The following is a 26467-nucleotide window of genomic DNA, read 5'->3' on the forward strand; positions in this document are numbered from 1 at the left end:
AGAATATACATTCTTCTCAGCACCACATAGCACTTATTCTAAAATTGACCATGTAACATGAAGTAAAACACTCTTCCGCAAATGTAAAGCAACATAGAACAGTCTCTCAGATCACAGTGCAATGAAATTAGAACTCAGGATTAAGAAACTCACTCAAAACCATACAACTATGTGAAAACTGAACAACCTGCTCCTGAATGACTAATGGATAAATAATGAAATTAAGGCAGAAATAAATAAGTTCTTTGAAACCAATGAGAGCAAAGACACAATGCACCAGAATCTCTGGGACACAGCTAAAGCAGTGTTTAGAGGGAAATTTATAGCACTAAATGCCCACAGGAGAAAGTGAGAAAGATCTAAAATCAACACCCTAACATCATAATTATAATAACTGGAGAAGCAAGAGCAAACAAATTCAAAAGCTAGCAGAAGACAAGAAATAACTAAGATCAGAGAAGAACTGAAGGAGATAGAGACACAAAAAAAACCCTTCAAAAAATCAAAGAATCCAGGAGGTGGTTTTTTGAAAAGATTGATAAAATAGACCTCTAGCCAGACTAATAAAAAAGAAAAGAGAGAGGAATCAAATAGACACAATAAAAAATGACAAAGGAGGTATCACCAGTGATCCCACAGAAATACAAACTACCATCAGAGAATACTATAAACACCTCTATGCAAATAAACTAGAAAATCTAGAAGAATTGAATAGATTCCTGGACACACACACCCTCCCAAAACTAAACCAGGAAGAAATAGAATCCCTGAGTAGACCAATAACAAGTTCTAAAATTGAGGCAGTAATTAATAACCTACCAACCGGCCGGGCGCGGTGGCTCAAGCCTGTAATCCCAGCACTTTGGGAGGCCGAGACGGGCGGATCACGAGGTCAGGAGATCGAGACCATCCTGGCTAACACGGTGAAACCCCGTCTCTACTAAAAAATACAAAAAGCTAGCCGGGCGAGGTGGCGGGCGCCTGTAGTCCCAGCTACTTGGGAGGCTGAGGCAGGAGAATGGCGTAAACCCGGGAGGCGGAGCTTGCAGTGAGCTGAGATCCGGCCACTGCACTCCAGCCCGGGCGACAGAGCAAGACTCCGTCTCAGAAAAAAAAAAAAAAAAAAAAAAAAAAAAAAAAATAATAACCTACCAACCAAAAAAAGCCCAGGTCCAGACAGATTCACAGCTGAATTCTAACAGAGGTAGAAAGAGGAGCTGGTATGATTCTTTCTGAATCAATAAAAAAAGAAGGACTCCTCCCTAACTCATTTTATGAGGCCAGCATCATCCTGATATTGAAACATGGCAGAGACACAACAAAAAAAGAAAATTTCAGGCCAATATCTCTGATGAACATCGATATGAAAATCCTTAATAAAATACTGGCAAACCGAATCCAGCAGCCCATCAAAAACCTTATCCATTACAATCAGGTCGTCTTCATCCCTGGGATGCAAAGATGAATCAACATATGCAAATCAATAAACTTAATCCATCACATAAACAGAACCTATGACAAAAATCACATGATTATCTCAATAGATGTAAAGGACTTTGATAAAATTCAACACCCCTTCATGCTAAGAACACTCAAGAAACTAGGTATTGATGGAACATATCTCAAAATACTAAGAACTATGTATGACAAACCCATAGCTGATATCATACTGAGTGGGCAAAGATTGGAAGTATTTACTTTGAAAACTGGCACAAGACAAGGATGCCCTCTGTCACCACTCCTAGTCAACCTAGTACTGGAAGTTTGGGCCAGGGCAATCAGGCAAGAGAAAGAAATAAAGGGTATTCAAATAGGAAAAGAGGAAGTCACATTGTCTCTACTTGCAGATGACATGATTATACATTTAGAAAACTCCATAGTCTCAGTCCAAAACTCCTGAAATTGATAAGCAACTTCAGCAAAGTCTCAGGATACAAAATCAATGTGCAAAAATCATAAGCATTCCTACACACCAATAACAGACAAACAGAGAGCCAAATCATGTCTGAACTCCCATTCACAATTGCTACCAAGAGAATAAAGTACCTAGGAATCCAACTTACAAGGGATGTGAAGGATCTCTTCAAGGAGAACTACAAACTACTGCTCAAGGAAATAAGAGAGGACATAAGCAAATGGAAAAACATTCCATGCTCCTGGATAGGAAGAATCAATGTCAAATTGGCCATATTCCCCAAATAATTTATAAATTAAATGCTATTCCCATCAAGCTAACACTGACTTTCTTTACACAATTAGAAAAAAACTACTTTAAATTTCGTATGGAACCAAAAAAGAGCCCACAGAGCCATGGCAATCCTAAGCAAAAGAACAAAGCTGGAGGCATCATGCTACCTAACTTCAAACTATACTCCAAGGCTACAGTAACCAAAACAGCATGGTACTGGTACCAAAATAGATATATAGACTAATGGAACAGAACCGAGTCCTCAGAAATAACAACACATCTACAAATAATCTGATCTTTGACAAACCTAACAAAAGCAAGCAATGGGGTAAGGATTTCCTATTTAGTAAGTGGTGTTGGGATAACTGGCTAGCCATATGCAGAAAACTGAAACTGGACCCCTTCCTTACACCTTATGCAAAAAGTAACTCAAGATGGATTAAATATTTAAACATAAAATGTAAAACCATAAAATCCTTGAAGAAAACTTGGGCAATACCATTCAGGACATAGGCACAAGGAAAGATTTCATGACTAAAGCATCAAAAGCAATGTTAACAAAAGCCAAAATTGACGAATGGGATCTAGTTAAACTAAAGAGCTTCTGTACAGCAAAAGAGACTATCATCAGAGTGAACAGGCAACCTACAGAATGGGAGAAAAATTTTGCAATCTATACATCTGACAAAGGACTAATATCCAAAGTCTACAAGGAACTGAAACAAATTTACAAAAAAAAAAAAATCATCAAAAAGTGGGAAAGACTATGAACAGACACTTCTCAAAAGCAGACATTTATGTGTTCAACAGACATGAAATAAAGTTCATCATCACTGGTCATTAGAGAAGTGCAAATCAAAACCACAATGAGATACCATCTCACGCCAGCTAGAATGGTGATCATTAAAAAGTCAGGAAGCATCAGATGCTGGAGAGGATGTGGAGAAATAGGAACACTTTTACACTGTTTTGGGGAGTATAAATTAGTTCAACCATTGTGGAGGACAGTGTGGCGATTCCTCAAGGATCTAGAACTAGAAATACCATTTGACCCAGCAATCCCACTACTGGTTATATACACAAAGGATTATAAATCATTCTACTATAAAGACACATGCACCCATATGTTTATTGCAGCACTATTCATAATAGCAAAAACCTGGAACCAACCCAAATGCCCATCAGTGATAGACAGGATAAAGAAAATGTGACATATATACACCATGGAATACTATGTAGCCATAAAAAAGAATGAGTTCATGTCCTTTGCAGGGACATGGATGAAGCTGGAAACTATCATTCTCAGCAAACTAATACAGGAACAGAAAACCAAACACCACATGTTTTCACTCAGAAGTGGGAGTTGAATAATGAGAACACATGGATACATGGAGGGGAATGTCACACACCAGGGCCTGTCAGGGGGTGAGGTCAAGGGGAGGGGTAGCATTAGGAGAAATACCTAATGTAGATGATGGGTTGATGGGTGCAGCAAACCACCATGACACATGCATATTCATGTAACAAACCTGCTCATTCTGCACATGTATCCCAGAACTTAAAGTATAATAATAAAAAAAATCTTACTAATATCTAATCCACTTATTCTATTAATTTTGCTAGATGTATATCAAAACATCTCCCACAAATATAGATTTTGTCTGTTTTCTCTTGTAGATGTCACTTTTACCTAATATTTGGAAACTTTGTTATTAAATCTAGAAATATATCTTCTTGGTAAATGAAACTCTTTTTTACTATTTATCCTTTTAACTTGTAATGTTTTTGGCCTTAACATATTTGTTATCTGATATTAACATGAGTATAGATGCTTTCTTTGGTTTACATTTTTCTGGTATATGCTCTTTAAATCTTTTACTTCCAAATTTTCTTTATTCTTATGTTTTAGATCTATGCTTAAGACAACTTATAGGGAGATATTTCTTCTTCTATCAAATCTGATTTTTTTGTATCGATGAGAGGAGTTGTAGGAATTGAGGTCAGATAGATATCTGAGGGCCAGATCATTCAGGATTTTATGCCAAAGTAAGAGCCTTATCTCCATTTTTAAGAAGGGAAGCCATTGGTGAGTGTTGAGGGTAATCATGTCATGCATATCTTTCTTCCTCCAGGTCTTCCTTATTTCTTTTCTTGTATCTTTCCCCCCTTTCCTCTTTCCTTCCTTCTTTTTCTTCTTTCTTCTTTGATTCCTTTCTTCCCTTTTCCCATATATTTTCCTCATTTTTGTGGTATAATTTTTTTTATTTAAAATCTACTTTATTAGTGTATGTTTGGAGTGGGGGAGGACACAGATAAAAATGAAGTGGCAACAGGGTATAGTAATGCAGCATAAACTGCATTACTGAAGTCTCAAGGAGCGTACCCAAAAAACCTTAATAAGGAACATCTGAGTGGCTACAAAAGCTTTCACAATGACTGCTTTAATAATTCAGATAAGTTAACAAGTCTTTATCAGACCTAGGTAATACTAACTCTACTTATTTCAGATTTAAATGGTTAATACGCATTTTAAAATATCTTTAATGTGGATTGGATTTCAGAAACAGTAGGAAACATTTCAAGCCAAGTATCAGCGATTTGACTGGAGGATAAACTGTGATGTTTGTTTTCTATATATCGTCATAAGATACAATGAGAAAAGTTAATTTTTTTTTGACTGAAATAAAGACTGGCAGAAAGAAAATCCCAAAAGGTTCTGAACTAAGATATCATCTCTGAAAGACTTTTTAAATGTCATAAGAGGTATGAATTTTTTAAAAAGCAGTTTCATCATTTTATAATTATTCCTCAATCAACATCATTCCAGAGGTCTTAAACAGTGCAATATATTAAGAACAAAGAATTGAAGACTTAAAGGATTGGAAAGGGAGAAATAAAATAATCATGATTTGCAGATGATATGATTGACCACATGGAAACCAAAAGAAGCTACAGATAAAATTTTTTTAATGATGGAAGAACTCTGCAAGTTGCCTGGATACAGCGTGGACCAACATACAAAAATCCTATTGAATGTCTGCAAATAGAACATGTCTTTTTAAAAAGTCGTAAATAAAAAGTATGAGGTATCTAGAAATAAAGCTGTCAACAGATGTACAAGACCTACTTGTAGACTATTAAGAAAGTTTACTGAAGAGTATTACATAAGACCAAATAAATGTGAAGCTAGTTCAAGTTTATGGTGAGGAAGACTTAATACTGAAGAGATGTTAATGCTATCCACTCAAGATTTAAACATAGGTTTCATGAAACTTAGAAGGCTAATTAATATAGGTGCTTAAAACACAAAAATAACCATGACACTTCAGAAGAATGAGGAGGAAAGGAAGAGAAGAAGAGGAGGAAGACAAGGAGAACAAAAGAAGAAGAAAAAAAAGAAGTCTTGGTCTATTAATTATAAAAGTCAGCATGAAGCTATGGTAACTAAGACAATATAGTTTGTGCAACAATATACAAGTTAGTAACTTAAATTAGATGGAGAGCTCAAAAGACAGCTATGGACTTTCATATATGACATATCTGCAGGGATGATCCATGGAGAAAGGAAGGTCTACTCAATTACTGGAATTGCAAATAATGGTTTACATGAAAAAATTAAATTCTGTCTTTACTTCATACCACATGTAATTCCAGATAAATTAAAAAGTTAAATGTTAAAAGCAAAAGTTTGAAATTTTCAGTAGAAAATATAGATGATTATTTCTCTGACTTTGAAGTAGTGAAAGATTTCTCAAATTAAAAACACACCAAAAAAAAGAAAGATTGAAAAATTGAGCTATATGAAACAACTTTTGGTTATCAAAAAATACCTGAAAGGCAAAGGCAAGCTATCCACTGGGAGAATATATTTGATACATATGCAACTAATAAAAGTTTATTATTAAGGATATAAAAATATTTTTTTTTTTTTTAGACAGAGTCTTGCTCTGTCACCTAGGCTGGAGTGCAGTGGCGTGATCACGGCTCACTGCAGTCTCAACCTCCCCAGGTTCAAGTGATCCTCCTCCCTTTACCTTCACAGCTGCTGGGGCTGTAGACATGCACCACCATGCCAAGCTAATTTAAAAAAAATTTTTTTTTGTAGAGACAAGCTCTCACTGTGTTGCCCAGGTTGGTTTCCAACTCCTTGGCCCAAGTGATGCTCCTGCCTCAGCCTTCCAAAGCTCTGGGATTATAGGCATGAGCCACTGTACTCAGCCATAAAAGGAATTTCTATAAATCCAAGAGGAAAGAAAAATTGGCAAAAAAAAAAAAAAAAAAAAAAAAAGGACAGAATTCCACAGAAGGATAAACAAATAAGGACAGTAAATACATTTTCTACCTCACTGGTAATCAGGAAAATGCAAATCAAGACTGCAATAAAATACGATGTTTTACTTGTTAAATTGCTGTCACAAATTTAACTTTGAGAATACTATGTATTGGATATAGGTCAATAGAATTTCTATATGTTGATTATAAGGATATAAATCAGGATAGCCATTTGGAAACACAATTTGGTTTTGTCTTGTGAGGATGAGTATTCATATTCCTTCTGACTTTGCAATTACTTTCTCATGTATATTTCCCAGGAAATTTCTTGAATATACATGCTCCAGGAGACTTGCATTAGAATTTTCAAAATAGCACTGTTCATAGTAGCTAAAAAACTAAAAAAAAAAAAAACAATTGTTAGAAAAGATTTGTTAGATGGCAGTGAAATGAAAGAAGTGCAGCTACAAGTAGTATAAAGTTAAATGAAAAAATAAGAACAAAACAAATTCCAAAAGATGGTAAAACACATTCCAAAAGGCAACATGATACCATTTCATAAAGAGTTTGAAAAACAAGCCAAACAATGTTTTGATTTACTTATATACATATACACGACACAACTATTAAATGAATACCAAAAATGATAAGCACAAAAGTTAAGAGAGTAGCTACCTGAGGTGATAGGCAGAAAGTACCATAGAGATGTATGCAAGCTATTGTTAATCTCGTTCACAGTCATGTATGTTCATTTTGTTAGAAACAAACACATAAGGAAAGCAAGACGTAATTGGCATAATTATTGTAATTAATTCAAATTCTTTGTACCTGAGTTTCATTAAAAAATGTGAACTTATGTTCATGATATAACCCTTTTCTTTAGCGTAAGGTACAAAATAAGATCATATTTCTTTGTAATATTCAAATTAATTTGCATTTTTCCCATTTCCCTTGGGGGCTTGTCTTTTGGTTATATTCTCTGGGGACTGAATCCAAAGACTGTTTTCCCAGGCTGCCAGCAGGTGTCACTGTTGAAAATAGATGGTCACCCTCTCTGATGATGCCATTCCGACTGCCATGATGTGGAGACACCAGGTTGTGGGGGGAAGCTGTGGTTTCTGAGGGCTTAGAAAAAACCAAGAGGAATGAGCTGGTACTCATTACATTTGCATCACTACCGAGCTGTTATTCTTAAATCTTGTGTTCAGGATTGGAGACACTGGTTCTGAAGACTTTTCTTAGGCTCAGCTGTATATTGTTTGTTTCCGGGCTTTGATTTTAACTTTTCATCCCTGGTTCTCCTCCTGCCATTTGTCATGGTCTGTCCCGAGCTAATTTTTTCAATTTTTTGTAGAGATGAGGTCTCATTATGTTGTCCAGGCTGATTTTGAACTCCTGGGCTTGACAAGTCTCATTCTCTTTGCTCCACGTTAACACATTTTTGCGTGTTAAAAATACACATTAAGTTCTAACCTTACTCTCCTGCTTGTCTTCCATCTACATAATTAAAAGAGAACACTTAAGTAATTCTTTACAGAACCCAGGAAATTTGTTCAAAATGACTTTTGGTCTCTCCCAGAAGAAATAAAAGTTGCTGACAACTTTTTTTTTTTTTTTTTTTTTTGAGACGGAGTCTCGGTCTGTCGCCCAGGCTGGAATGCAGTGGCCAGATCTCGGCTCACTGCAAGCTCCGCCTCCCGGGTTTACGCCATTCTCCTGCCTCAGCCTCCCGAGTAGCTGGGACTACAGGCGCCCGCCACCTCGCCCAGCTAGTTTCTTTGTATTTTTAATAGAGACGGGGTTTCACCGTGTTAGCCAGGATGGTCTCGATCTCCTGACCTCGTGATCCGCCCGTCTCGGCCTCCCAAAGTGCTGGGATTACAGGCTTGAGCCACGGCGCCCGGCCTGCTGGCAACTTTTGAGTAGCAATGTGTTTTGCTATTTCTACGCTTTTGGCTAATAGGTATAAAGATTTATTTTAAAAATACTTTCATGTACGTGATCTCATCTTATTCATAATATAAGTCATTATTTTATCTCATCTCATTCATAATGTAACTATGAATATGCTTCGAGATGAAGAGAGTTTTTGTTGTTGTTCCTCTTTCACCTCTTCAAGAAGAGGTACTAGCCAGGCGTGGTGGGGCATGTACCTGTAGTCCCAGCTACTTGGCAGGCTGAGGCTGGAGGATCGCTTGAACTCAGAAGTTCAAGGCTGTAGTGAGCTGTGATCATGCCTGTGCATTGCAGCTTGGGTGTCAGAACAAGACTTTGTCTCTAAAAAAGAAAAAGAAAAAAAAAAACTACTAAGGGAGATTCAGCCAGGACTAGCTATATATTTTCACGAGGTCCAGTACAAAATGAAAATGTAGAGCCCCTTGTTAGAAAGTTATTAAGAATTTCAAGAGATCACATCAGAGCATTAAGTTAAGCATGACTTCTTCAAAACTCAGCTCCTCGTATGACTGCACAATCTGCACGCCCATGCAGTAGCCCTAGGCAGAGCTGACCAAGATCACACAGAGCACTGTAATTTTTATTCAAGCAGGACCCTGGTTTCTTCTAATGACCAGGGTTATATTTCATCTACATCTGGGGTATCTTGCCTCCCAAGGCTGTCCCATCAGAGCAACACGAACTTTCACATTCCAAAAGAACACAAACAAAAAAGGTAGGCACTTAAACATGAGTAGATTTAAACTAGTAGCATCTGAGATGATTTTGGTATAATCATGTGAATTATTTACAAAGATAATAATTATGCTAAATTCCTCCAGATCTAAAAGTGTTGATGAGATGTGTTCTTTTAATCACATTTGTACAAAGAAAAAATGAGGAAAGCAATGGGTAAGCCCTCAGTGACTAGCATGTGAGACAAAATATGGACTGCGACTGTCAGATCTTTCTGAAATGATAGAGGACAAATGTCCATTTTTCTGCTTGAACCAGAGATCCCATCCATGTGTGGTTGAGATCAGGCTCCTTAGAACCCTGCATAACTCAAGGGCTCAGAATTGTTTCATGTAATAGGAGACTTGGAGTCTTAAATGCTGTAGGTGATAAAAACTTAGGTAAGCGGAGACTCCTGGGAGGATGGAGGAGTGGTTTAAGCTCATTGAGCTGTTAAACTTTTGAATGACAGGGATTTTGTTTTCGTTTTTTTTTTTTTTTTTTTTTTTCACTTTCACATTTAATACCCTTAAGACGAATTGTTAAGTTATAAATCAGCACAACTCACATAGTTTAGGTCTTCTGGTTCCGTATAAACATTAACAGTAGTTAGAGAAGAAACAAAGAAAACAGTTCCTTCAGTAAGGAGTTAACAATGGAATCTTCTGCAGTGAGACAGGTATGTGGAAAATGGGGATTATGAAACAAAGATGTGTGTCTTCTCTTCCTTGAGGTTTCCTTAAGGAGTAAATTTCCACTCTAATAATGCTATCGATTGCTGGTGCATTGGGTCTTTCTTTTTGAATTTTGGTCATGTGCAGAGAGAATGTGTAGGCATGTGGAAGATTGTGGAAGGTGCAGGACTTAATGTGAATCTGTAATAAAAGGCAGTCATTTTAATACGTGAAAGAAATAACATGCTGCCTTCTGGCAGTGTAACAAGTTTCCTGGGAAGAATATTTAGAACCCTGGAAAAGGTTACCTCCTTATAAGTGGCTGAGCAAATGATCTATCACTGTCCTATTAAGTGTTTATAACTGTCTTGAGTATTAAGACAGTTACCTGGCCTTTTTCCTTACAATCCCATTTCCTCTCTTTCTTAGGAGAAATCTTTTCTGGTCAAATGTGTCCTTGAACGTGGTGATTATTTACAACAATGAAGGAAGGAAAAAAGGAAGGAAGGAGGGAGGGAAAGAAAGTAGCTTTTGATAGCATGCTATATATCAGGCATTGTGCTAAGGCTATTCATATTATATATTATACCATCCATTTAATATGTTAAGATTCATTAACTTTAAATATTTGATATAAATTGAATAATCAAAAGAAATCAACAGCTTGGGTAAGGGCAAAATAATTCAAGGAAATGAGAAATAATGATTAGTTGGCAGAAAGACATAGTGAAGTACATTAAGTCTTAAAAGTGGTTACTAGGCAGGGCGTGGTGGCTCACGCCTGTAATTCCAGAACTTTGGGAGGCCGAGATGGGTGGATCACAAGGTCAGGAGATTGAGACCATCCTGGCTAACGTGGTGAAACCTCGTCTCTACTAAAAATACATAAATTAGCCAGGCGTGGTGGCTCATGCCTGTAGTGCCACCTACTCAGGAGGCTGAGGCAGGAGAATCACTTGAACCCAGGAAATGGAGTGAGCCGAGATCATGCCACTGCACTCCAGCCTGCGCTACAGAGGGAGACTCTGTCTCAAAAAAAAAAAAAAAAAAAAAAAAAAAAAAAGTGGTTACTAAAGCAGAGGAATATTTATTTACTAATGAAGCAGTAATCAAATATAAAGACTAGGCAAAAAGAAAAGACATCACATAAGAAAACTCAGAAAATTCTGCTTCCTCCTCCCTACCCCTTAAAAAATAATAACAAATAATAAAAAATTTAGAAAAAATAGAACACTCTTTATCATTGTGCTCATGGTTCTGTAGTTTGATCACTTTCTCAGGGAATACAGAAAACACTTTTATTTTAACAATTTAGTAGAATAAAGTTTATTTATTCATAAGTGGAAGGGGCAAACAATTCATTATGTTACAAATCTATTACTTTGTGTCTGAGCTTCTTCTAGAAAGATAACAGCAATGGCGAAAAGATCTGACTTTCCATTTAACTCTACGGCAATCCATGTATCTATAGATGCTTATGTTAACAAGTTTAAAAAATAGAAAAAATGACCCTTGAAAATTATAACCTTTACAATACTGCTTTTACATTTAGCTTTCCTTAGACAACAAATATGAAAGATACGGTTTTTGAAAGGTTCAAGCTGATGATAGATGTCACATGAAGGAACTATGCCAAATAAATTGTGAGGGATGTGATATTTAAATGGAATTAAAATTATTATTTGATGAATTCATCAAATAATCATCTGATACACCCCTCCATACTTTGTGGCCTGTATATGAGGAATTCAAGTGTGAATGTAGACGTCATATTATGTGTTTCAAAGAACTTTAGTACTTAGAGCTAATTATCTAATTAAAATTTCTGATGGTAAAAAGGAAAATTAGTCAAGCTCTGCAGCCTATGATTTTAGACTTAGAAGGATTCAGCATGATTTTAACAAAAGTGGGATGGCAAGATGATTAATAATATCAAAGTGATTAAGCCAGGAACACAAAGAAGTTTGCAGGTAATTAAATCTTAAAATGTACTGTTGTTGGAACAGAAAATCAAGCACCACATGTTCTCACTCATAAGTGAGAGCTGAACAATGAGAACACATGGACACAGGGAGGGGAACATCACACACCGGGGCCTGTCAGGGGGTGGGGGGCAAGGGGAGGGAGAACATCAGGACAAATACCTAATGCATGCGGGTCTTAAAACCTAGATGGTGGGTTGATAGGTGCAGCACACCACCATGGCACATGTATACCTATGCAATAGACCTGCACGTTCTGTACATGTATCCCAGAACTTAAGTAAAAGAAAAAGAAAAAAAATTACTGTTGTGAAATTGCCTTTAGCACAAGAATGTTGAATGTGTTTTAAAAGGACATTATTTGTTGTTGTTTTTGTTCTTTTTTTTTTTTTTTGCTTTACTTTCTAAGAAGTAAAGTGATTTAAAAATAAACCAACAAATTTTGCTTTGGATTTCCTATGCTTTTTAATGAGCATACTGAAGATGGTCAGAAATCCTTTTTTCTTTTTGATAATACTGCATTTTCTCTCAGTATTTTCTTCTGTGGTGATGTCTAACTGGTCAGTAGGTGGCTAACAAGAAATGACAAGTAACTAAAAACCTTAGTACCAAGAAGGAGGGAAATCTCTCACCTCTCTTTTGTTTTTCTTGCTATCTTTTTTTTTTTTTCTGTGACAATGTTAGGAAGAGCAAAATGCTATATGCGCATGTTAGAAACCCCTACTTTTTAATGTGTCTGTTTTTTAATTTTTATTTTTATGTTTTTCAACTTTTATTTTAGGTTCAGGGAGTACATGTGAAGGTTTGTTACGTAGGCAAACTCATGTCATGAGAGTTTGGTGTACAGATTATTTCATCACCCCTGTATTAAGCCCAGTACCCAATAGTTATCTCTTCTGCTCTTCTCCCTCCTCCTGCCCTCCTCCCCACTCCGGCCCCAAGTAGACCCCCGTGTCTGTCGTTTACTTCTTTGTGTTCATAAGTTCTCATCGTTTAGCTTCCACTTATAAGTGAGAGCATGCAGTATTTGGTTAGAAACCCCCATTTCAGCTGCTAAAAATGAATATAGTTTGATAATTGGTTGTACACATTTTAGACAGATCTGGACAAAACTGTTCTGATGAAACTCTTTCATGAATAACTCAGCTGTTTCTGTAAACAGCATTTAGGGTGTCGGCAGAGACCTAAAATGCAGTTTGGTAGTGTTTCTATTTTGTGGTGTGCAATCACCCAGGTGGCGGGTATAAAGACCTTTAGTTCTATTGCTGAAATACATCCCGTCATGTATCAGGCCGTTAGCTCTCTGCAAGTGGGGACAAGGCCCCCAAGAAGGAAGAATAACAAGGAGAAAACTGCCTTGGAGTCGCCACTTGGCATCAGTTGGAGGAAGCTTTTAATTTCAAATCTGTACTCACTCTCTTGTAACTAAATTAATTACTTTAATTAAAAAAAAAACATTACCCAAATTTAAGAACAAAGTGGGAAATCTCTTTTGACTAATGCTGGCTAAGAACACTGGCTTGAGGTACAGCAGGGGAACTAGCAACACTTGCCTCTCTCACTCTATTCTCCCCTCCACCCCGTATTTTCTCTGCGGTGTTTTAGGGGTCCTGAGAATTCCTTTTAGAAGGTCACGGAACACATACAGTCTTGTGTCTTTTCTTCATCCTACCTTCTGTGTAGAACAGGTTTTTTCTCTTCTATTCAAACCCTACTCACCTATTGAGACCCAGATCAAAGTCATATCCTTGCTGGAACATTCCTGTGTAGCCCAGCCTGAAATGATCTTGTCCATTTTTGATCTTTGATTGTACATTTTGCCTGGATCTCTTTTTGGTCAGGTAATTGCCGCTGTTGCTTTCATCTATGATGCAGAATCACGTAGGTTTTAAGTGTTGATGTGCTTTGTCTCTTCAGCTGCATTCTAGAATCTCTGCTGCAGGGTTTATCTTCATGCTTTCTTCTTCCCTTCCTTGTGTCTTGCATATTGTGGCCATTCAAGAAAAATGTCTTACTCTATTTGTGATGTGCTCTTATATCGTAGAGGCCGAGAATTTATTGGTTTATCTCTTGGAAACTGGTAAGATCTGATATGTGTGAGGTCACTGACGGCCAAAGGCATTTCCACAATATTAAGATTTATGCTTTGCATATAGACAGCTCTTTTCTCCCTAACATCCTTCTTAAAAAGAAAATTGTTCTAACTCATGAACAAGTGACATTTCACATATATATGGAAAGAATAACATGCAGATTTTAATATGTAAAATGAGCATTCTGGGCCAACACAAGGAGGGCATGTGCTTAATTTTCTTGCAGTGGAGATGGCTTGCTTTCTAAAAGCTCTCTAGCCCTCTGCTCATAGCCTTGTGTGTGGCCTACGCATGGCAACTTGTCAGGCTGTCATTGCACAGGGCTCTGAGGAGGTGCAGTTGCTCTTCACAAAGAACTGAGGGTAGTCCAGGTTTGGTCTCCGCCCACCTCTGACTTAGCTGCTCTGGCTGATGCGATGCTTGTTAAGACCTCAGGATTTGCCTTATAGATGGACTCTACCAGATAATTAGGGGTCATTAAATGATTCTTCCCCGGCCGGGCGCGGTGGCTCACGCTTGTAATCCCAGCACTTTGGGAGGCCGAGGCAGGCAGATCACAAGGTCAGAAGATCGAGACCACAGTGAAACTCCGTCTCTACTAAAAATACAAAAAATTAGCCGGGCGCGGTGGCGGGTGCCTGTAGTCCCAGCTACTCAGGAGGCTGAGGCAGAAGAATGGCGTGAACCCGGGAGGCGGAGCTTGCAGTGAGCTGAGATCCGGCCACTGCACTCCAGCCTGGGCGACAGAGCGAGACTCTGTCTCAAAAAAAAAAAAAAAAAAAAAAAAATGATTCTTCCCCCTTAAAACAGCATTGGTATGAATAAAGCAAAACAAAGCACAATGAAAATAATAGAACACAAGATTGAAATTATTTTCAAATAATAACCTTCTGATCCCACAGGTTATATAGATCACAATCAAATCTCATTATATATTTCCAACTCCTTGGAGGAAGAAGTACACGTATTGTCTAATAGATATCTATTCTTCCTACACACGTAAGAGTTCACTCAATAATTTGATTTTTCTTCTTTTAAATTTCAAAGCCTGGCATAAAATAAGAGCTTCCTAAATGTTGGTAGTATAGAGGAAAGTATGGAGTAAATTATGATTTTTTTTTTTTTTTTTTTTTTGAGATGGAGTCTCTCTCTGTCTCCCAAGCTGGAGGGCAGTGGTGCAATCTCATCTCACTGCAACCTCCACCTCCTGGGTTCCAGCGATTCTGCTGCCTCAGCCTCTCGAGTAGATGGGATTACAGGCACGTGCCACCACGCCTGGCTAACTTCTGTATTTTTAGTAGAGATGGTGTTTCACCATGTTGGCCCGGCTGGTCTCAAACTCCTGACCTTCGGTGATCTCCCCACCTCGGCCTCCCAAAGTGCTGGGATTACAGGCGTGAGCCACCGCACCTGGTCAATAACCATCTTTTAAGCCAATCAGGTTATAATTTTACAAAATTACAAATAAAGGTTAAAATAAGTAAATGGGAAAGATCATGAGTAATATTGCAGCATAAATCATCTTCCTTGATTCTTCTCTGCCTTTCTTGAGTTTTTCTATGAAAGCATATATAAACCATAGAATGTTTATATTCTGACAAAATTCTATCTGTTCTTTTTTTTTGAAGGGAACATTCAATTGCTCTGAATATGGAAATAGATCTTGCCCAGAAAATGAAAGGTCTCTGGGTGTCCGAGTGGCCATGTATTCATTTATGGCAGGAGCCATATTCATCACAATATTTGGCAATCTTGCCATGATAATTTCTATTTCCTACTTCAAGCAGCTTCACACACCAACCAACTTCCTTATCCTCTCCATGGCCATCACTGATTTCCTCCTGGGATTCACCATCATGCCATATAGTATGATCAGATCGGTGGAGAACTGCTGGTATTTTGGGCTTACATTTTGCAAGATTCATTATAGTTTTGACCTGATGCTTAGCATAACATCCATTTTTCATCTTTGCTCAGTGGCCATTGATAGATTTTATGCTATCTGTTACCCATTACGTTATTCCACCAAAATGACTATTCCAGTCATTAAAAGATTGCTACTTTTATGCTGGTCAGTCCCTGGAGCATTTGCCTTTGGGGTGGTCTTCTCAGAGTCCTATGCAGATGGAATAGAGGGTTATGACATCTTGGTTGCTTGTTCCAGTTCCTGCTCAGTGATGTTCAACAAGCTATGGGGGACCACCTTGTTTATGGCAGGTTTCTTCACTCCTGGGTCTATGATGGTGGGGATTTATGGCAAAATTTTTGCAGTATCCAGAAAACATGCTCATGCCATCAATAACTTGCCAGAAAATCAAAACAATCAAGTGAAGAAAGACAAAAAAGCTGCCAAAACTTTAGGAATAGTGATGGGAGTTTTCTTATTATGTTGGTTTCCTTGTTTCTTCACAATTTTATTGGATCCCTTTTTGAACTTCTCTACTCCTGTAATTTTGTTTGATGCCTTGACGTGGTTTGGCTATTTTAACTCCACATGTAATCCGTTAATATATGGTTTCTTCTATCCTTGGTTTCGCAGAGCACTGAAGTACATTTTGCTAGGTAAAATTTTCAGCTCACATTTCCATAATACTAATTTGTGTATACAAAAAGAAAATGAGTAGACTTATTCTGCATGAATAAATTGAAGCAAAAAACTAGAATTTAGAAGAATGAAGTTGTTTAAAATGTGTGTTTTTGTGCATGTGTGTATTAATTTAGGTACCATGGAAAGCTCTTAGTTTCTAAAATGAGAATAAAAAAATGGAAGCTTCTCTTTGAGCCCAAAATTCCTCCAATAGTTTTCAGAATTCTTTACACATCTACTACTTCCTGGTAGAGGAAAAAAGAATGAAAATTAGAAAAGTAAAGAGAACATGGGGGAAAGCCAGAGATGGAACAAAGAGGACACACAAAAGCTTTTATACCGTTCAAAAGGGGTCAAAACATAGGCTGAGCTTGGGAACTGCTTGTCCCCCACTCCACCACTGACACTTCGTGTGATATTCCCATTTCATTTTTGTTCCTCAGTATCTTATCAGATGTACTTTGGAACATCAGCAACCAAAAATGGTAGGTGAGTAAATGTGGAAATAACAATTTCGAAAACCCATATTCTTCCAGGAGTCAGTTATGTGTTAGCTGAGAGTTAAGCCTTTACTAGATTCTGCTGTTGTGAGAACAAACATTTCTTAACTAAAAGAAGAAATGGCAAACTGAGTAACTGGGGCTACAGACTTCAGGCAGGTTTTCATTCAGGAGCCATCCTAATCACAACAGCTGGTTAGTTTCCATGTTACATGCAGTAGAACTCTGTTCAGTGTCTTCCTTTCCTCCATAGGCTCATCCACATTTTGTATTGCTATTTGGTGTTCTGATGTTTTAATAAATGTGAAATATCTATTTAAGTTTTGTTTTGAGTCCATCTTTCCTTTTTGCTTGATATTTATACATATACTTTTTAATAACACAAGAATGAGAGGGAGAGATAAAGAAGAAAATTATTAACTTCAGGCTGAGACTCATTAATAACTGATGGGTTGTGACCAGTGAGGTGTTGGTATAAGTTCAACACTGGGCTCTAAAAAAAAAGTCCTAATTTGTAGAGTTTGAGGATTTCCATGGTATATACATTTAAAAACCCTTTCCTTATAAGTGATTTTAACCTATAAGTGTAATGTCCTAAAAAGTTAACAAACTATTCTTGAAAATAATCATGAGTGGCTCCAGTAAACCACTGGCTGCAAACAACATTTTTAATGAAAAGCAAATTAGAATAGAAGAAAATAGATAATATCAAAATACATCACTTGCACCGAGGCTAAGTATAGCTTCATGAAGTTTTATTTTCAGATATATCTCTGTGAATGTGTGTGTGTGTGTGTGTGTGTGTGTGTGTGTGTGTGTGTGTGTGTTTATATATGGTAGTGAACTGTGTTTCACTGAAATATTCCTTGTTTAATTTCTTCATTTACATTACAGCAATGAAAATTGTAAGTTTTCAAGAAGAGAGTAGTTGTATCCAGGTGCAGTTATGAAAGCAAATCTGTCAATACCTTTTCAATGTCCTTTTACGTTTCAAAATGTAATCACCTTGCTGTGTTCTAGTGAGGATGACAGAGAGATCCAACATCCTGCATACTTGCTGTCTTCTACCATTCACTCTGCCTTCATTTCCCAGGATTAGTAAAGTCATCTTCCTCAACACCCAGAATTTTATAGTAAGTTACAAATGCGAAAACTGAGCCTGGGGGATTTAGTGGTTTACCCTGGATTATACAACTAGTTATAAGTGCAGGACTAGAGCCCAGCTCTCTTGACTTCTTATTCTGTGTTCTTTGTTTACTGAACTTTTTTATTTTTTCGGATTTGTGACATTTTAACTGGCTTTTTTTAAAATAAAGATTTTCAAAATTCAAACTTGTACAAATCACTGAAGTAAAAATAAAAGTTCTCTCCCATCCCAGTACTTTCTCATTACCTTTAGGAATCAAAGTATAAACAGAAACCTTTTATGATTCAGACAATTATTCCCCCCTTGGATATTAGCCAGCATTTAACTGAGCCCATACATCTATGTATTTTCAATATATGGAAATGTCTGTATTAATCTTCCTGGAATGATCATGAAATCAGATATAAAATAGTCTTTCATTTGGAAAGAAAAATACAACAAACTGGGCTGTTAAAAACACACAGGGATGCCTGTAATCCCAGCACTTTGGGAGGCCCAGGTGGGCGGATCATGAGGTCAAGAGATGGAGACCAGCCTGGCCAACAAAGTGAAACCCTGTCTCTACTAAAAATATAAAAATTAACTAGGCATGGTGACATGCACCTGTAGTCCCAGCTACTTGGGAGGCTGAGGCAGGAGAATCGCTTGAACCCAGTAGGCGGAGGTTGCCATGAGCTGAGATCGCACCACTGCCCTCCAGCCTGGTGACAGAGTAAGACTCTGTCTCAAAAAAAATCAAAACAAACAAACAAACAAACAAACAAACAAAAAACCCAGGATATTTCAGTATCTATTGAGAAAGTTAAAAGAGTAATCCCACCGGGACTCCACAGTTAGTGCCTATCTGGAAGCTCCTGGATCTGAGTTCTCTACTCCAGTTCTCTTGAGAGCAGAAGCAAACTTATATAGGAATCAGATATCTTAATCCTCTACACTGAACTTTCTGGAATTTCCTGATATCGCACCTGCAAAGCCACAAGAAGAAGGTCATTGATTCACAACAAACATATCAGGAAAGGGAAGGTACTGGGTCAATAAAAATAATTGGAAATGTTCTATTCTTTTTAAATTATTGCTGATTTATTCTCTTCTTCAAAATAAGTGAATAGTGATAGTTGCATTTTATAAAGAATCAGAAATTGTTGAAATGGGTTGCAATTGAGAAGATAGATTTTAACTAAAAAATAATCATTATAATTTTCTGGTGAAAGAAAGGTCTTAATTTTTCCATCAAAATTCATTTGACAAGGTTTGTAAATTTTTATATAGTGGCATATAAAATACTTTTGCAAAGTACAAGAACTATACAAGACATGATTCAGTAAACGTAGTTAGGTATTTCAACAATGCTAAAATGCACTTTCCTCTCTGGCATTATATATCAATAGTTTTAGACTTCAGTCTTAAATTCCAAGAGCCCTAGGGCTGTCAGAATTTAAAGAATTATTTATGACATTATCCAAATTTGTGTTCAAATGAGAAACCTTTAAAAATCTGCTTCTTTGTACATGTAATCTGAGTTAATACATTGAAGAAGGGGAACACTAATAGCTCATATCTTCCTTTGCTTATCTTTCTTACCTGTTTTTCCAACAAGGAAAAATGAAATTATAATTTATATTGATTTATGTGTTTGTACGTACATACATGGGTGGCAATGGCAACTGTAAGTTCTTTGCCCAGATAGGTAGGTTCTAGAAGAGGAGAACATGTTCTGTGGCAGTAGTGACACCTTTATTTGGTGCCAGGTAGAGCACATGTACAAATGCTTGCCTCTATGGTCAGAACCACGATTACAGTCTACTACAGGTTATATGGTATTAATCCCGGAAGGCTGTGAAAATTAGATTCCTAACTTGGTGTTGCTATTAAGTCATCTCTACCTCCTACTAAAATGAATGTGTCCAGACAATCAAAGATTCTCTTCAACAAGCATTAACTCCATGATATATTGCATTGCAAATCTGACTTTTTCCAAATGTATGTGGCTGGAGATATGCTAACCTTAGCCAGTGCTTAAAACTAAAACTTGAGGAGGAAAATGAAAAGGTCCCAGCAGGAAATTATTTGTAATTATTAATATTTGAACATTTGTAACTTAAAAAATGAGAATTTCATACAGGCTATGTGATTCAACATAATAGATGACATAAAAGTCTAAAAAAGTTAAAGGAGCTAGCATAATTTTTATGAAGAAAAGCAGGGAGGAAGGTAGGAACAATGTTAACAATGTTAATGACCGCAAAGATCTGCATGTCAACTTCAAATGTATAAACGTATTATGAAACAGTAAAAGTTTATTTGCAAATCAGTTATTTGGAAATTAGAATACAGTTTTCCAAAAGAACATTGTTAGTTTGTTAAAGCTGGTTTTTTTTTTTTTTTTTGAGACGGAGTCTCGCTCTGTCACCCAGGCTGGAGTGCAGTGGCCGGATCTCAGCTCACTGCAAGCTCCGCCTCCCGGGTTCACGCCATTCTCCTGCTTCAGCCTCCCAGGTTGCTGGGACTACAGGCGCCGCCACCTCGCCCGGCTAGTTTTTTGTAGTTTTTAGTAGAGACGGGGTTTCACCGTGTTAGCCAGGATGGTCTCGATCTCCTGACCTCGTGATCCGCCTGTCTCGGCCTCCCAAAGTGCTGGGATTACAGGCTTGAGCCACCGCGCCCGGCCAAAGCTGGTTATTGTGAGCCTCATTGTGTTCTTAATACACAGATGCCCACTGTGGAATGTTAAGATAACAATGAGGCTAGAAATTGCACTACATAATACATCTTTGTAAATATTTCATTTATGGCCTTCTCCAGTTCTGAAAGTGTATGAATTTTCCTTGTGTATATAGGAAGTTGCACATAGTGAAAGATTTGATCACATATTGAAACATCTTATAGAATCCTCCCAATACTTAAAACATGAAACAGTTACTTATATGTAAGACCTATGTGAGGTTGCTTAAATGTCGTGACTGTGATCAATAAGGTCATAGGGGCAACTGGGGTGTGGCAGAGTCTCCTGTGTAATCATAAACATTAACTGCATATGTATTCATGGATTTAAATACTGTATGAGTTTAACTGCAAGTCTGTATTCTGCAAGAGTATTTCCTTTTATCTTTGAGAGTATGTGCATTTTAGCTGGAAGAAAATCCCCAATTCCTCTAAGTGGTAGATAAGGTGCGAACATCACATATGGGACTGAAAAGAGCCAAGACAACCCCATCTTCACACTTCAGTGGAACATTGAGGGGTGTCATGCCACTGATAGCAGCACCTCCCAACTGCATTTAGCTGAAATACTTCCACTTTTGTTTTCTTCTACTAACACTGTCTATCGCTGTCCGGAGCCAAAATCTCTGGTTTTCTCATGCTACAGGATGAGTAAATTATGTCTACACAAAATCTCTCAGCTCCTTCTGTCTAAATGCTACTTTGGGAGGGGTTATTTTATAAGAACACCGTCAACAATTCAATACCAGAAGAAATTTTCATGAAGTGTGCTCCTGAAACGAGTCCATTCATTTATAGGGACGTTTTAAGCACATTGAATTAATTGCTTTCATTGAAACAATGCAGATATTTTTAAAGCAGTAATGATTTACAATTTATGTGTAGGTTTATTCATTCAAACATATGTCTCTAGTGTATACTAGAAGCCTTAACTTAGATACTGAGAATCCAGTGGTGATGGATAGACAAGTTACTTGACTTACGGTGGTGAGTTCATATCTTTTTTAACACAGATATAAATTCAACAATTATTTCTCAAGTGCTATCACTAATGTGCTCAAATGGGGCCCAGGCTAGATGTTCACAACCTTTCCTTGGTGAAAACCAGAGAATAAAGAGCGGCAGTGAGTGGAGGACTATCTATAATGGAGAGAAAAGTATCCTCAAGGTAATTTTTAACAAGAGAAAACACACATGTTTATTTAATATAAATTTTACATGACACAGGATACTTCAATAATGAATACTGCCTCAAAACAGTAAAGCTGTGCATTTTTATGAACAGTCAGTCATGCAAAAGTATGACAAAAAGATATGATATAATAGCAATAAACTGGGTGCTAACTTAACAAGGCCTGTTTGTTCAGATTCTTCTTGGTATCTCTGTGTGACATTCTTTTCCCCTGAGTATAGGACACAAGAGGGTCTTATGACCTATTTTAGGAGAAGACCAGATCATTCTTTTAGGGTCTGCTTCAGGGAAGAAGCGGGAGAAGGCCAGAGTAAACTTGCTTCCACTGTTTCCTCAAATGCCAAGGTGCCATATTTTGGGGTACCCTATCCTGAACCTGATCAACTTTTTCTTTAAAATGTTTTGAAATTACTACGAATACATAATAGTTGTACATATTAATAGTGTACGTGTGATATTTTGATACAGGCATACAATGTGTAATTGTCAAATCAGAGTAACTGGAGTATCCATCATCTCAAGCATTTATTATTTCTTTTGTGTTAGGAATATTCCAATTCTACTCTTTTAGTCATTTTAAAATATACAGTAAGTTATTATCAACTATAATCACCCAATGTGCTACTTAATACTAGATCATATTCATTCTATCTAACTGTATTTTTGTACCCAATAACCATTCCCTCCTTATCCCCCTCTCCCCACTATCCTTTCCAGCCTCTGATAACCACCATGCTGCTCCCTATCTCCATGAGTTCAATGCTTTTTTTTTTTTTTTTTTTTTTTTTTTTTCCTAAATAAGCGAGAACGTGAGACATTTGTCTCTCTATGCCTGGCTGTTACAGCTAACATATTATCCCCCAGTTCCACTCATGCTGTTGCAGATGACAAGATTTCATTCTTTTTTATGGCTAAGGCTAAATAATAACTAATATTGATCAGGCATGTCCCAAGACTTAAAGTACCATTCAGTGAATCTCTGCATTGAACCCCAAACTTTATTTCATATCTCTCTTTCATCTTATTTCTCTGCTCTTGTTTCTTATTTGTTTACAAGAAGATGATTTAAAATGAACCACATTTCTGTTACCAGTGATTCCACACTTTCAGAGCTGGAAAAGCCTGCAAGGCTCCTCATCTACCCCAGCACACATCCCATCACTGAGAGTTCACAGCTGGCTGATGGCAGAAGCTGGACTAGAACTCTCAATGCAAGCCTCTTTTGCTACCTCCTCTTTGGAAGTCTCTGATGCAAACCTTTAACTTAGAGAAACGAGGGAGTCACATGCAACAGTCAGCTCTATAAAAGGTCCTCCTAAGACTTTCCAAGGAGACACCTTCCTGTGACTTGGTAATAAGAAATGTATCTAACCAGCAAAATTCAGGTTCTTTTGTCACCACAAAGTTCCTTTTCTTCCCTGTCAGTCAGGAAGAATGACAGAATCAAAAGGAAGGAAGGGAACTAATAGCACCTTGAGATGAGGAAGGGGTCAGTGTTTGCTCTTTTTTGGAGGTTATTTTTGTGCTCTGTCTTAGGATTCTAAAGGAAAAACTAAACTGAATCTGCCTAACTAGATGAATTTGTTAAATGTACACTGCAGTTGAATCTTTATATAACTTGGGAGAATTCAGCATAGGCCCAGGGTGTCTCCTCTGTCTGATTCACTCAAGATTGAACCTACTTTTCTGTGACCCACTGAGCAGACTCCATGCTTTGTTATAGGCACAGTGTCAAGCTTCTTTTGAGGCTGCCAGGGAGTGGCTTTTCAGGGTGATGTGTATTCCAAAGCAAATAGCAAAGCAAGTGTGACAATTCATTGGAAGTTTTTATTTATGCGATTTGTCCACCCTCCTTTAATCAGCCCACTGTGACCAAAAGGAGTCATGTGAGATTTGAGTAACTGGGTCTGTGAGTGTGGAATTTGTAATTTTCATTGGTCTCTCAGGGATGGAACATATGACGTAGCTTCACTAGTCAGAATCTCAGAGAAGCTATAAGACTTAAGAAACACAGGGAAGGAGCATGAAGAGTAGAGGACAGGAGAGGCAGAAGCAAGAACAGGAAGAGAGTAGCAAACAGAAAAGCTATGAAGCACTGACCCAGGTGCATGGTTTAACCCATAGGCACATGACTTTCAACAGCCATGTTTCATGGTACTGCATGTTTTGGCAGCAATATGCCATTTATAACTCTTAAAACATTTGCACACTGATTACAAATGAAGATTGCAAATTATCAAAAGAATGTCTGAAGAAAAACTTTGGCATTTCACTTGGTTTTTGTGTATTGAGTATTTTTTATGATGCAAGAGATGTTAGCAGCCACATTCAAAACAGTTTCTAGGAATGTGTCTGTTCAAAGTGAAAGCTGACCAAAAATTCTTGAAAATCTCCCAATTCTTTACCAGGAATAAAACAGTCAATAGATAAACCTATGTTGGATACATGGATGGATAGATGGATGAAATAGAATTAAATAGGATAACACAAGAAAGAATACACAATTGAAAAATTTCGTTTTTCTAATGCAGCAAGTAACTCAGAAAGCAAAGACAGTTGATATAATTTAAAATATTTAAATAAATTGCAGTGGCAGTGAATTAATAAGAGATAACTTTGAACACTCTTGTACTATTAGGAGCTGAAATTTACTGGAATCATTTTAAGAAGAGAAGAAACAGTGACTCATCCTTCTGGAAAGAAATTTCAAGTGGTAAAGCACCATGGATCTAACATATTCCCGAAGACCTATCCAGTTGTCCAAAATTTGTAAATAAATCCTGTCCTCCCACCAACCGCTCTTTTCATGTCCGGGTGATAATGTATTCGGTTATGACTGGAGCCATGATTATCACTATTTTTGGAAACTTGGTTATAATGGTTTCTATATCACATTTCAAACAGCTTCACTCTCCCACAAACTTTCTGATCCTCTCCATGGCAACCACGGACTTTCTGCTGGGTTCTGTCATTATGCCATACAGCATGGTGCGATCAGTGGAGAGCTGCTGGTACTTTGGAGATGGCTTTTGTAAATTCCACACGAGCTTTGACATGATGCTCAGCCTGACCTCCATTTTCCACCTCTGTTCCATTGCTATTGACCGATTTTATGCTGTGTGTTACCCTTTATATTACACAACCAGAATGACGAGCTCCACCATAAAGCGACTGCTGGCATTTTGCTGGTCAGTTCCTGCTCTTTTTTCTTTTGGTTTAGTTCTATCCAAGGCCAATGTTTCCAGTATGCAGAGCTATGAGATACTTGTCGTTTGCTTCAATTTCTGTGCCCTTACTTTCAACAAATTTTGGGGGACAATATTGTTCACTACATGTTTCTTTACCCCTGGCTCCATCATGATTGGTATTTACGGCAAAATCTTTATCGTTTCCAAACAGCATGCTCGAGTCATCAGCCATGTGCCTGAAAGCACAAAGGGGGCAGAGAAAAAACACCTATCCAAGAAAAAGGACAGGAAAGCAACGAAGACCCTGGGGATAGTAATGGGGGTGTTTCTGGCTTGCTGGTTGCCTTGTTTCCTTGCTGTTCTCATTGACCCATACCTAGACTACTCCACTCCCATACTAATATTGGATCTTTTAGTGTGGCTTGGGTACTTCAACTCTACTTGCAACCCTCTTATTCATGGCTTTTTTTTTATCCATGGTTTCAGAAAGCACTCAAGTACATAGTGTCAGGAAAAATATTCAGTTCCCATTCAGAAACTGCAAATTTGTTTCCTGACGCACATTAATAAAAAGCTGTTGTGAAAGGGAATAGAATATTGCAAATGAGATTGTTATTATTTTGACTTGCAACATATACCTTACATCTCCAGATCACTACAAACATGATACTATTAAATTTCAGTAATTGAGGTAAGTGTTCTATCACCTACACAAGAGGCACATTCACTATCTTTGACTAGTAAATCTATTATTCAATTATTTGTTAATTGTTAACTCACTTCCAATCCACACTCACCTCTGACTGGTGGGGAAAATGTACAAAAGAAATATACAACATAGTTCAGAATAGGTTGGCCTATATTTACATACATGAGACAATTAAAAAGCAATATAAGAATTTTTTAAAAAGTGTTGGCTTTGGTTCCTATCTGATACCATTCCAGGAATTCAGGAAAAGGAAGATCATTGCGGCCTGTGGGTCCATGAAGGAAGTGTGCCTTAAGGTCGGCCTTTATTATCAACTAGTGGCCTGCCTTATTATATGTCTTGGGAGAATCATTAGCCATCATTTTATAAATTATTCAGTTATTTTCTGATACATTTAGGCTCACTGCAAAGAGTTTTCCATAGGTGAGACAGATTGATTATGAATCAACATATGCAATTTGAGCTTTTGCCTTTGCGATTATTTACTTTGTGGTTTACATTTGAAATGACTTTCTGGTTCCTGTTTCTCTAGCATCTTAATCTG

At 37.4% G+C, this 26467-nt stretch overlaps 2 protein-coding genes across 2 annotated transcripts in view; both read left to right on the plus strand.

The window, feature by feature from the left end:
• LOC104658001 (putative trace amine-associated receptor 3) overlaps window positions 1-25797 on the plus strand; it is a 38433-nt gene extending 12636 nt beyond the window's left edge. The window contains exon 2 of the mRNA XM_010357895.2: window positions 24665-25797. Coding sequence (XP_010356197.2) covers window positions 24847-25719 — 873 coding nt within the window. The 5' untranslated portion in view covers window positions 24665-24846 and the 3' untranslated portion in view covers window positions 25720-25797. The remainder of the gene's footprint in view (window positions 1-24664) is intronic.
• Window positions 9080-16503, plus strand: LOC104658000 (trace amine-associated receptor 2). Its single transcript, XM_010357894.1, has 2 exons — window positions 9080-9131; window positions 15508-16503. The coding sequence occupies exon 2, from the start codon at window positions 15583-15585 to the stop codon at window positions 16501-16503; it is 921 nt and encodes a 306-aa protein (XP_010356196.1). The 5' UTR covers window positions 9080-9131; window positions 15508-15582.
• Window positions 25798-26467: the final 670 nt, after the last annotated feature.

This window comes from Rhinopithecus roxellana, chromosome 4 (genome assembly GCF_007565055.1).
Source record: "Rhinopithecus roxellana isolate Shanxi Qingling chromosome 4, ASM756505v1, whole genome shotgun sequence".
NCBI lineage: Eukaryota > Metazoa > Chordata > Mammalia > Primates > Cercopithecidae > Rhinopithecus > Rhinopithecus roxellana.